Source organism: Brachyistius frenatus, unplaced genomic scaffold, assembly GCF_029030835.1.
Source record: "Brachyistius frenatus isolate BFR_SWC_R1_liver_20210118 unplaced genomic scaffold, ASM2903083v1 Contig_292, whole genome shotgun sequence".
Classification (NCBI taxonomy): domain Eukaryota; kingdom Metazoa; phylum Chordata; class Actinopteri; family Embiotocidae; genus Brachyistius; species Brachyistius frenatus.
Window position 1 is genome coordinate 297,612 of NW_027210891.1, and position 13,534 is coordinate 311,145.

General features: G+C 41.1%; 1 protein-coding gene across 1 annotated transcript in view; it reads right to left on the minus strand.

The window, feature by feature from the left end:
- slc18a2 (solute carrier family 18 member 2) overlaps window positions 1–13,534 on the minus strand; it is a 37,550-nt gene that overhangs the window by 2,575 nt on the left and 21,441 nt on the right. The window contains exons 9-15 of the mRNA XM_069722465.1: window positions 11,404–11,464; window positions 9,884–9,979; window positions 5,291–5,369; window positions 2,996–3,047; window positions 2,375–2,438; window positions 2,169–2,288; window positions 752–885 (exon numbers count right to left, since the gene is read on the minus strand). Coding sequence (XP_069578566.1) covers window positions 752–885; window positions 2,169–2,288; window positions 2,375–2,438; window positions 2,996–3,047; window positions 5,291–5,369; window positions 9,884–9,979; window positions 11,404–11,464 — 606 coding nt within the window. The remainder of the gene's footprint in view (window positions 1–751; window positions 886–2,168; window positions 2,289–2,374; window positions 2,439–2,995; window positions 3,048–5,290; window positions 5,370–9,883; window positions 9,980–11,403; window positions 11,465–13,534) is intronic.

Here is a 13,534-nt window from a genome sequence, read left to right on the forward strand (position 1 = left end):
GAAAGGGATGCAGGGTGGAGATGTTATGCAGTCCATTGATGTCAAGTGGTGGAAAGTGAATTCATAGTTTTTCTGCATTGGTTAATGCCTGTAAACCATTACAGTGTATGTTTCTGTGAAGCCCTGAAAGGAAATGTTAAAATGCGTTCATCCACAGCAGACAACTTGGTAACTCCTTTATAAGGGTTATTTGCATTCACACGTTTTGTGTGCACGAGATAAGTTTATATAAAGAGAGACATCACAGCACAACAGTCTGTCTCCTCTCAGCAGGAAGTTCACTTCAACTGTCAGCTGACCAACTATAAAGTCGATAGCATTCTCAAAGTTTGCATATTGCTAACGATATAATCCACAAACTCCCAATATTATCGTTATTGACTTTTACTAACATTAATCCGATTAGATAATCGATTAGCCAGACTGGCTATGGTGGCTACGCTAACAACAGGGCTAACAACAACTCAGTTAACTAAGGACAGCTGTAATGAAGGGATGTAAAGGATTATAGTTAATAAACAATAATGATGATATTGACAGTTTAGTGCACAGTATGACTATTTTAGGATTTACGCAAATACATGTCAGAGATACAGAAAATAGTGTTGGGTGGTTGGAAGTACAATTTATAATCTATCCAAGATCTATGACCTTGTCTTGTGTTTGTCCACCTGGCCCTCCAGAGCTTCCGTATTTCTGTGGGTTTATGTAAGATCTGGTTTACAGTATTTAAGTGTGTTTTGAATCTTACGATTTTCTCTTCTTGTCCCGGTGGATTCCTGAGGAAGAGGCAGAGAGGAGCAAATAAAATGTCCACTATCCCAATGATGGTCATCAGCCAGGGGAAGCCGATGCTCTCAGCGATGGAGCCTCCAATAGATGGACCTGTTTGAGGAGAAGAAAGTTGTTTATGTTGTACTGACCAGATGATATATTAGGATAAATTACACAGTAACAATTTGGTGGTGATGAGAAAATACAGCAGGGTCAGAAAGTCTAAGAGCACTGATGACGGTTCTTAGAACTATGTGATCCCAGCAGGAAGTGACCATGGTCCACGGAGTTCCTGTCCATCCATTTTCTTCCGTTTATCCGGGTCGGGGCAAGGTGGCAGCAGGCCAAGCAAGCTGACCCAGACTTCCCTCTCCCCGGCAACATTTTCCAGCTCATGCTGGGGATCCTGAGGTGTTCTCAGGCCAGATGGGATATATAATCCCTCCAGCATGTTCTGGGTCTTCCCTGGGGTCTCCTGCTAGTTGGGCGTACCCAGAGGTTCCGCGAGACTCCGACCGATTGTGGAACCTCAGATTGAAGAGGATCAGTGCAGATTCCGTCCCGGTCGTGGAACAGTGGACCAGATCTTTACCCTCGCAGGACTACTGGAGGGTCCTGGGAGTGTAACCATCCAGTCTACATGTGCTTTGTGGACTTGGAGAAGTCTTTCAAATGTGTCCCTCAGGGTTTTTTGTGGGGGGTTCTGCGGGAGAGTACTGTGTTCTCTATATTGTGTTCTCTGTATTGTGTTCTCTGTATTGTGTTCTATGTATTGTGTTCTATGTATTGTGTTCTATGTACCGTGTTCTATGTACTGTGTTCTCTGTATTGTGTTCTATGTACTGTGTTCTCTGTATTGTGTTCTCTGTATTGTGTTCTATGTACTGTGTTCTCTGTATTGTGTTCTATGTACTGTGTTCTCTGTATTGTGTTCTACGTACTGTGTTCTCTGTATTGTGTTCTATGTACTGTGTTCTTTGTATTGTGTTCTATGTACTGTGTTCTCTGTATTGTGTTCTATGTTTTGGGTTCTATGTACTGTGTACCCTGTCCTAAGTACTAACTACTGAGTAACTAATATTTCTAAGGACTCCTCTGCTGGTATTATGAGAACTCATATCCAGTGTAGGAAGTGGCTCTATAATTTGGGATGAATGACTGAAGAAAAATTTGTGTTCCACGGTCTTCAGGCAGCCGGGTTCAATTTGATCCAACAAAACTGCAAATCAGCACAAGCATGGGAAGAAAAACCTGGTGCTGCACCAAAGGTCCAATGCGCCCAGCTCTCCGCCTGCTGTGGTTTTGCTGTTTGAATTCACTTTACAGGTATTAAAACCTGTAGTTGAACAGTCGGTAGTATTGCTATGGTTGTTGTGTATTTGGTTTCTGCTTACCTAAAGCAAATCCCATGCAGAAAGCCACATCAGCGATGGCATACACGCTTCCATAAACCGACACGTGCCGCAAGTCCACCAAGTAACCCATTATAGGCATCATGGAGGAGTCCACCATGCCTGCAACACATCGCAATCAATCATCATCGTACATGTAACATAATGTACACGTTTAGCAGTGAAGTTTGTAAATGAAGCCGACTTACCGATCGCAAAACCAACACCGAAGTTTGGAAGAATCAGCCCGTAGATGTCTCTGGCAAACGGGACCTAGAACAGACAAATTATTCATTTACCTTTAATGTCTTCCAGTGTATTACATGGAATTGTAAAAAAAACCCAGCTGGCTGCTTTTTGGTTTTAACATGGAAATCATTCGTTCTTCTATTCATATTGACTTTCTCACTGATAATCTCCCAGTGTTTCTTCATGTTATATTTATATTTATTCATTTCAATGGGATACATTTTCCTTTCCTTTTGCGTTTTTTTTTTTTTTTCATTGCTGGAATCACCTAAACACACGTGAATAGAGCGATTTGCACCTGATATCACCTGCAAAACGTGTGCAAAACAAATGTGCAAACTTTTGGAATAAACACACAATTTAATACCTTTGTTAGCGATCTTAGTGAATCTGTTGTGCTTCTACTGGCTGTTGAAACCTCTATATAATTCATACATCCGACACAACTTTTTAGAATGCAGCTCCTGTTAAACAGCAATGTTTCCGCTCAGTATTAAACTGTATAATGAGTCAACATTGATGGTCAAATCTCCCATTGGTGACATCTGATTTCACACTACTGCTGCTGCCTTCATACTTACACATATCACACTGATTCCAACCACCGTCATTCCAATAAGAGCACAAAGCCACCTGAAATGGAGAAAAGTCATCAGTGTTGGCTCATCTAAAACACATTTACTCCCATCAATAGGTTCTGCAAAAGATGTGGCTATAATACACAGTATTTATCTACATGACTGGAATATTAATGTATTCATATTCATATGTATATACTATATATATATATATATATATATATATACGAGGCCGTCTGTGGCTGTAAGTAAAAGAGTTAATGTTGAGAGGGGTTACATTTTGATGAAAAAAACCATAAATAAAGGGCTTTTATTAGTTAATATATCAGGAACTGACTTTAAAAAATAAATAAGTTGTGAATAAAAATCATTTCAGTCTTCCAAAAAAAAAAAAAAAATTACATTATGGTAATTCTATCAAAATTCCACTTTATATGCTGACATTTCTTACATGGAAACACACAGGTGGTCTTTTTAAAAAAAAAAAAAAAAAAAAAAAAAAAAACAGTCAGAACACTGCGAAGGCTTTTAAAAAAAAGTGTCGGTAAGTCAGTAAACACAAGAAATGAAAGACACAAGTTCAGGGAGCTCAGCGGTGAAAATTTCATTCAATCTGTGAATGTTGCTGTTATGTTATAATCTCTAAAGCTAGATGCTTTCACACATGTAGTCTTTATTTTAGCAATATTACACTCGAAGTGTGCTTTAACGTCATTATTGAGCACAACAGTGATGCGGTCAGGACCGAGGCACTTCCAACTAAATAAAATATATAATCTAAATGTGTTCATATTGTGGAGCAATTCCCTCTCAAAATATACAACTTTTTGTTATTGATCTCCGTTTCAATGGCAACACATGGGGTATGAATAATAACTGGAAAACAATCAGTAGACTCTTATGTAATGTATGTAATGTTTCCTACTCCAGGAAGTAGTCAGACCCTTAGCAACCACCTAGTAACCACCTAGCAACAGAGAGGATTTCTAGTCTCCAACTGAATAAATACAGAACATAGAAACACTAAACTGATCAGCTAGCTCAGTCTGGTTGGAACAAAGATATCTGATGAACAAAGATATCTGATGAACAAAGATATCTGATGAACAAAGATACCTGATGAACTAAGATATGACGAACAAAGATATCTGATGAACAAAGATATCTGATGAACAAAGATATCTGATGAACTAAGATATCTGATGAACAAAGATATCTGATGAACTAAGATACCTGAAGAACAAAGATATCTGAAGAACAAAGATATGAACAAAGATATCTGATGAACTAAGATATCTGATGATCAGATATCTGATGATCAAAGATATCTGATGAACAAAGATATCCATGTTCTCATGTGTTTTTAACATTTTAGCTCCGTGTCATGTGTTCAAACCAAACCGGTCCAGCTAGCCTCCACTAGGATTGTAAGTGCGTGACTATCCGTGGTGTTACGGTACGGGTGCTCGGAGCGACCAAAAAGGACCAAAAGAGACCCGACTTCACCAAATGGGTCATTTAATAGAACTATAACATGTAGAAAGTGCATTATATTACATATTATATGAAATTCTACTCTAATTCTATATTCCCATTCAAAAGGGGTGATGTCATGATGATTTGTTCATAATGTTCTGTTGACCAATCAGATCGCTGGGTCAGAACTACTTGTTGTATAATGTACATTAACAGACGTTTTTGTTAAATGGTTATGTGTAAATAGGGAGGCAACAATCCATAGGAATAAAAAGTGCTCTTTGTTTTTGTTTATAGGCATAGAAACTGTCCTAAAGTATTCTGATATTACCAAAGACCCAAAAGTAGTTGTTCCTGACACGATTCCAGAAGGCTATGTGGGTATGGCTAAAATCTCTGTTGCATTAGGTGCTACCATGGAGTGTATAAAGGCTCCAAATTTATGAAGACGTGGAACCCTGCAGTGGCCTGATAAAAAGCAATACAGTTGTTTTTTCTATTTCATACGCATTCAAACTATTGGTGGACGTTTTATTGAAGCATTTTGTGCTGGTGAAGTTCTGTTAAATTTTATATAAAGATGTTTGATTTATGAGGGCACTGAAAAGAGTTGTGGTTAGGAACAAGAGGAATAAAAGAACACACCATTTCAAGGAAAGATTCATGCAAACAGATATTATAGATGCCCCGTATCATCAGGGCTTCAATAAACCAGCCTCACAGACACTAAAAGTGAAAAATTCATTTAGAGGAGCGGAAACAGATATCACAGCCACAGAGGGAGCGAGCAAGAGAGTAGATAAGGTTAATTTCCCTCCCTACCTTCCCATCTTGTGAGCCAATGTGCTGAAGATGCTGGTTCCAATAAGGTAGGAGATAGACGCTGGTAGGAAGGCGATGCCTGGGCCACAGACAGACACAGAGACATGAGAGACTGTGGGCACAATATCCAAGATAAGCAGATCTCTATCAGCGCCTCATCACTGAGCTGCAGCACATCTTCCATTGTCTGCAATGAAGACGGGTGCTTTTCACCTGCCAGCATGTGACACCCTCATATCCTGTTCCCCTCTCATCCTTTTTATCTGACCCAGACTTCATATACAACTGACTGCAGGGACAAACTAATAACAGCAAAACCTTTCTATAAAATCTGGGAGGAATGGAGGTGAAGTGACACATTTGCTGACGTCACTAAGAATTACATTTTTATATATCATGTGCAAATCGGTCCCTCCAGGAAATTGCGATCAGAAGATAATTAATGCAAATCTCAGGCAATCTCCTCAAAAAATCCAAAAGATTCCCACCCCCAAAAATGTCATGAAAAGAAGCTCTGCTGAGAGTACGATGGCATCGTTATACTTTGAAAGTAGCCTTTCCACACAAGACTCTCTTTATTAACAAAAATACCTCCTAACCCTGCGCTTGCTCATCGGAAAAGCCAAAACAAGCCGAAAAAACAGGAGTAACGGGAATTGTGGTCTTATTATTGGAATGAGGAATACTGTATGTTAAATTAGTTTTATAAAAACTTCAAGCTGTAAAAGACTGAATTTTATTTTTGCGCATACAGTTGAATGAACATGAATTAAACAGCATCTAAAGCTCTTATTTTGACAGCTGATGTAGTCCTTGTTTCTATATTCCAGTCACAGACGCTCTGTTCTGGAAACATACGCGGCTTTTAGGACCTTTTATGAACGTTTAGGAGCTTTTAGCAGCTTTTAGGAGCTTTTATCTCCACGGTTCTCTAAGTTTAATAAATACATAAAAACAATTTTTTAAATGTGATGTGGATCCTGCTTATAATCAAAGAAGTGATTACATTTTATTCTTTATCAAAAAATTGCAATATTTTTGAATATCTGCAATTTTACCACAAAAAACTCAAATTACATCGCAATTTTGGAGAAAATTTTGCTGCAAAATCTAAAGTTTTTGAACACAACAATCACAAAAATACCTGGACAAAATCCTGGAGAAACTGGTAAATCAGACAAGAAAAATGTGGAGCAATAACTGATGATATTATTTCATGAATGGGAGGAATTACAGTTGTATGCAAATGTGTGGCACCCTGGGCAAACTATTCACTTTGTGGATTTTTGAAGTGAAAAGCAGTAAATGCAACACTTACAGGACACACTCATTAAATGAGCCGTCTTCAAATGTAAATGAAGTGTTACTTTTTATTTCATTAACTAAAATTGTGGCATATACGAATGTTTGGACATGAGGAACCACACAGTCTCTTCTTCACGGGTCACTTCAGCTTCTGCCTGCTACGGATCATTGTCCCGTTGGAGAACCAGCCTCTTTTCAGTTTCCACTTTGTTGACCGACTGCACGATATTTGTATGGAAGCACGTTGCATTTGCAAATGAAAATAAGTGGAGATGTCACCTTGTAAATATGACTTTCAATAGCTTGAATATCAATATGAAACATTTTTTTCAAGTAATTTGGAGATTTTCACGTTAAAAGTCTTCACTCGTGACGTTGTGTGTCTGGTTGAGCCACTCCTTTGCCAGATCTTTGTCAGCTCGTATCGTAGTGTTACTCTTGGCCTTCTAGGATAGCACAGGCTAAGTATTTCCTTGATTTGCTTGCAGTAAGTCTGTTTCTTGCGTCCAGGATCACCACTCTTCAGCATGTTCACTCCGTCTCACTCTTCAGCCACGTACCACCTTCATCCCGGTCCACCCGGCGCCCCGCCCCTATCAACCCCTGGCCTTTACCCTTCTGTGCCTCCATCTCCACCAAGAACAATAAATCTTTCACTTCAAGCCTCAGTCTGTCTCGTCAAGCTTCCTAACAGAACAATCTGCCGTCATGGACCAAGCAGACTCTGACAAGACCCGTCCAACATCAGGGTCTGGGACCGCTCCATACCAAATCGTTTGCAGTCGTCCCGTCCAACCGGGCATAGACCTCAGGTTAGTTTTAACCAATCAAAATGCGGCGACACTAACCGACACTCTGCCACCGCTGCAACTCTCCACCAAAGCGATTTTCCCAGAGCACACACCGTTGTTAACGGGAGCGCCGCCTCCTTTTCGAACACCGGCAGCATGACGAGGCGCCGAACGTTCAGGTTTCCTCCGGTCTTTGAGAGTTCAAAAATATTCGACTTTGGGAAAAACGCTGCGCTTGTCACTGTCACTTTTTACCCAATCACAGTAAAGGAGAGGTGGGACAAACGCACTTCACCACCGACACTGGTTGCTCATTTGTCCGCCCTTCAGAGTGGCTGAGTGAACGCGAATATGAGCAGCGTATTCGGACTACAATCACAGCGAAGAAAACTGAAGCTGTGGGCAACAGTCTGGTGGAGCCAGGACAGTGGACACCTTCCATAACCTCTGAGCCAACGTTGGCCAGATAGGAACCTCGGTTGGCCTCATCTCAGCCCAGTACTCTCCATCGCAGCCCTCCTGGTTCCTCCCCCCAACCCTTCAGCTCAGAGAGCCCCATGTCCCTCCACTCACTGCCTGCCAGTTATTCCTTCTGTCTACCAAGACTTTGATGATGTTTTCTGCCAACAGCATGCTCTTTCCTTACTATCACATTGTCCCTGTAATTGCTCCATTGATCTCCTCCCCAAACCCTGACTGCCAACCAGCTGTTCACAATGAGAGGCTACGGTGAGTAAGTCTTTGTTCAGACCGCAAGCAAATGGGATTTCTTTCCTCAAATCAGATCTTTAGGACAGGCTGTCCGCAGGCAAGTGAATAGATCGGATTTGGTGTGTCCAGACCTCAGACTGTTTATAAAAGCGTTCGTAGCTTCAGGTCTGAAAAATGGTTCCGATGCAGAAGTGACCCAACTCCCGTTAGGACCCCCCTTCTTATGGACACTTGAAGCTGAAGCAGCTTCCACCGAGGTTAAACACTGCTTCTTGGTCACCTCTGTGATCCCTCACAACAACTGATGGTAGAGACCCCTCTGGTTCCAAGGTGACGGCAGTACTCTCCCGGTGCTCTTTCTTGGACCAAAAGGTCCACCCCTGGTTGTCCTGTCTTGAGCACAATTATAATGATGGAGACGAGAGCTGCTATCGGTTAGCTCGAAGTGACTATTGGGGACAACAACTTTAAAAACAGAGCTAGTATTGAGTGACAGCCCAGGCCGCCAGCTCTTCCTTCCTGTTTTGCTCCCTGTGTTTTCTCCTGTCGGTGATGTCTCCACCCACTTGCAGTGCTGATGTGGTCTGCTTGGCCCCGCCCCTTTGGCTTGCTGACATGGTTTCTGGTGTGGTTGCGGGGCTCCGCCTGGCCTTGATTGGTGATCAGCTGCACCTGAGAGGAAGAGCATAAAGCCAGGCTTCCTCATCGTTTGCTCGCTCCACAGATAGCCGGGCTCCTGGCAGCCTTTGAGTTTTGTTGAGTTGTGTCTTCTTCTGTTTTTGCACAGTTTGTGTTTTAAAAAAAAATTAAAACGTTACCTTAACCCAGTTTACCGTGTGGACCTTCTGTCATTGTTATGGCCTGAACGAGCCGGTTGTAACCAGTGGAAGTGCGTCGGCCAGCAGGCCCCTGACAGCAACTATTTAGTGTGTGGACCAATCAAGACAACCTGGCTTACGTCCAATCAGCCGAGCGATTTGTCTTCCGGCGGGCGTGCTGGCCGATGGTCTTCGCCCGCTTCACCTTCACTCTGACCGAACAGACACGGAATCTCGCCAGCACTCCTCTGAGGAGATTTTCCACAGCTGTGACACCGTCTTTCCTCCGTCCTGTTTATTGGCCGCGTTACCTGGCAGACTGAGTCCCTCTTTAAAGATGCTCATAAGACCTCGTTGGATCCAGGTGACGGTTCCAGAAACCTTCTCTTCATACCAGATTCTTATGTCCACCTCCGGTTTCCTGTCACAACCTTTTCCTATGTGGCGGTTTTTCAGACACCCGAGAACTTCATGTCTGCCTGAGCTTAAGAACCAAACACAGCCCATAATCACATCAGAAAGAGCCAGGATGTCTATATTATTGTAAGCACATAAGCTGTGGGGTAATATTAATGTGATGCAGTACCAAAGCCTGTAGCAGTTGTATCATGCCATCACTGATGGTTTTAACTCTAGAATAAAACATGCTCCTAGTTGTGAATACTGCAGAAAACCCTTGTGATTGATGGACATGTGTCAGGGCACTAGCAGCTCTCCCCCTGATACTGCTGCACCAAACATGGTACACCTTGTACACCGGACTGCACTAGATTGTGCAGGTGATCATTGAGGATACATCTGTGTCCTAATAAACTAAACTTTTCATAGAAAGCATATTGGATGGGCAGTATGAATGCATGCGGTTTGTGTGTGTGTGTGTGTGTGTGTGTTTTCATGGTGCTGTAACTACAAATGCTGACTGAATAATGTGTGCTCTCTACATGTACTGAAAGGAGCTTTGTAAATACCCAGCTGCCATTTCCTGGCACACATGGTCTCCATCATCCAGATCGGCAGCGTCGGCTCCATCATGGCGATGGCCATGTTTCCAAAACAAATGGCACCTGGGGATGAAGATTGAAGATAAGTGGCTGCAGTGTCAATTAAAGTCTGTTTTTGTTCTTTTCTTCTTATGTAATATCTTTCCAGCCCGCAGCCGCCTGCACGTAGACACATGCAAACACAGCCTGCTCTCTTTATTCCTCTGTTGTCACTGTAACCGACGGGGGGGAGGGGTGGACCGTTACAGCGGCAAACTGACTTTGAAAACACAAACTTGTTGTCAGTGTCATCTTCCATATTATTGCATATGAAATTAACCTCAGGCCTTAATATACTTCCTGTTCTCACGTAAAAAGCAGTGGGATGTCGATTTGACATGTTTTATAAGGACTGTGTTTATACTGTGCCTTTCCATCATTGAATCACCAACTCGTAACAACACATTCATGTTTCCCTGGAAGCTGTGTAGTTGGGCCCAATAGTTTCTAGGAGGTAAACTAGTCCCATGTGATGGACCAGGCTGAGTAGAAACGATTACCCAGATTCGGGTCCCCAGGACTCACTCCAGGAGCAATGCATGGGACGAGGGCTTGGGGGACCCATTGAAAGAGTAATTTGAGGTCAGAACCACACACAAGGAGGGCGGGTAGAGGTTTGACAGCAGATGCTTGGAGTGCTGAAGCCTGACAAGGAAGGAAGGAACCAGTTGGGCCTCCTTTTATACACAGTGCTAACTTTCCAACTGGATAGGGGCTGGACCCGTTTCTTTTTCAGGCTTTGGAATAGGATGGGGTACTGACATTTTCCTGGTCAGCAAAAGGTCAGCAGTTCGTAGTTCCCCAACAAGAAACACAGCAACTTTTATTAAAAAAAGAAAGAAAAAAAGAAAAAGAAATTGTTCTTTAAATAGTTCTCTTACTCTTGTGATAAAAACTTTGCTCTGAAGCTCAATTCTGGGGCTGTTCTGGAAACACTTTTCTATTAAATAATAAATTTAGCAATTTCTGATCAACCCACTTTAATCTCAGGCTTTAAATGAACAACTTCCGGTTAGTTCTGACCTAATTCTGGTATAAGCATTGCCCACTTCCTGATTAAGCCCTGCCCCCTCTGAGTACTGATACGGCTGCAGATAAATTAGTTGGTTTAACAGATACAGATGATGCTGTGCTCACCCATCCCTAGTTACCACCCGGTACACACTGCTGGACAGAAGTTAAAAACATCCTCGACATCCAGCAGGAACTGTGGTTGTAACCAAAGAACGTGGCAGTGGATGCCAAGCGGTGACTGACTGACTGCAACGAGGCACACACAGCGTTGTTTTCCAGAAGATCCTTTTTAACATGCAACTCTCACTTCACAATACATTTTCAAGGAATATTCCTGCTCTGGAACAATTGCTTTCTGTTTGAGTTTCATGTCCAAAAAAACCAAAAATCTCAGATGCTTCTCTACATCTACTGTACTGCCATTATTTTCTTACCAGCTGCGATTAGAATGTACGGATCCTTCATTAGTGTGAACAGCGGCGTCCCCTTCTGACTCTGTGAACAACAAAGGCACAAAAACAACATCCTGTGAAATATAAAAAGCTTCTCCTGTTCAAACAAAACCCCAACTTCTAAAAGACTTGCTTTACAATTGTCAGTGGAGCCCAACTTTACCATTAATATAGACAAAATATAACCTCTGGAAACTCATCTACAGTCTGGGAAAACACTGCCTGAATTCACAAGTAGATTAACCCAATATGTTATTATATTTTAATGTCATTTTTAAGAGCACTGAATTCATCAAATCTCCAGTGAAAGGCAGCTTTGTAAAGCAAAGTTAACAACCACACCTGTTAAATGTGTTGGAAGCACTGCTTCTATTTACAAAAACTAAATATACTAAAACAATAAATCAGTTGTAAGAATCAAATAAAAATAAAAATGTTGTACTTTGTCTCGCCATAAAAAATTGGCATATAATTTGGCAGAAATAAAGCAAACACATTACAATGAGGTTTCCTGCTGAATAGAAGCAGAATAACACTGAAGCTGCACATCTCCACAGAACCTCATCAATGTTTCTGAGCAGGACATTTAGAAGAGCAGAGATGGAGTGAAAAGGTAAAAGAATCTCCTAATGACCACAAACAGGGTCACTTGCTGAATTTGCCTCCAACAGAGAAATCTCTGTTTGTTATCGCCACATATATTAGTTCATGTGTCATCCTGAAAAGAAGCAAAGGAACATTCTTTCTTTTCAGAGGAAGTCATTAATTAGTGTTCGAACCAGAATCTAAAGGGCTCACTGGAGCATCTGTCATCTGTTTTTCACTCTTCAAGGCTATTGTTCGCATACATTTACCTGCCTGCAGACTTTTATGTTAACATTACAATGTTGGATGATCATTTCATAAAAATAAGTTAGCTATAAAACATTTCTGGAAATGGCAGCAACTGTCTGATCTGAGGAATTAAAGTTGAAAAAAAAAGTAAATAAAGGACAAATCTAAAGAGGTCAAGAAATATTATAAACATTTAAAAGAGGACAACTGCAAAACTATTTCATAAGCATGTTCAATTAAGAATTTTTACACGAGAGGGTGCGCTTCAAGGTAAGTGCCGCGGTCCTGACCGCATCACTGTCGTGCCAATATTGATGTTAAAGCACAACCTCCAGTGTAATACTGTGATCATACAACAAGTTACCAACTAAATAAAATATGTAAACTAAATGTGTTCATATTGTGGAGCAACTCACTCTAAATATCAAACTTTTTGTGAGTGCGATCTCCGTTTCCATGGCAACGCATGGGGTATGACTAAGAACTAGAAAACAATCAGTAGACTCTTATGTGACATGTAATGTTTCCTACTCCAGGAAGTAGTCTGACCCTTAGCAACCACCTAGCAACAGAGAGGATTTCTAGTCTCCAACTGAATAAATACAGAACATAGAAACACTAAACTGATCAGCTAGCTCAGTCTGGTTGGAACAAAGATATCTGATGAACAAAGATATCTGAGGAACAAAGATATCTGATGAACAAAGATATCTGATGGACAAAGATATCTGATGAACAAAGATATCTGATGAACAAAGATATCTGAGGGACAAAGATATCTGAGGGACAAAGATATCTGATGGACAAAGATATCTGATGAACAAAGATATCTGATGAACAAAGATATCTGATGGACAAAGATATCTGATGAACTAAGATATCTGATGGACAAAGATATCTGATGAACAAAGATATCTGATGAACAAAGATATCTGATGAACAAAGATATCTGACGGACAAAGATATCTGATGAACAAAGATATCTAATGAACAAAGATATCTGATGAACAAAGATGTCTGATGAACAAAGATATCCATGTTCTCCTGTGTTTTTAACATTTTAGCTCCGTGTCATGTGTTCAAACCAAACCGGTCCAGCTAGCCTCCTCTAGGATTGTAAGTGCGTGACTATCCGTGGTGTTACGGTACGGGTGCTCGGAGAGACCAAAAAGGACCAAAAGAGACCCGACTTCACCAAATGGGTCATTTAATAGACCTATAACAAGTAGAAACTACATTATATTACATATTATATGAAATTCTATTCTAATTCTATATT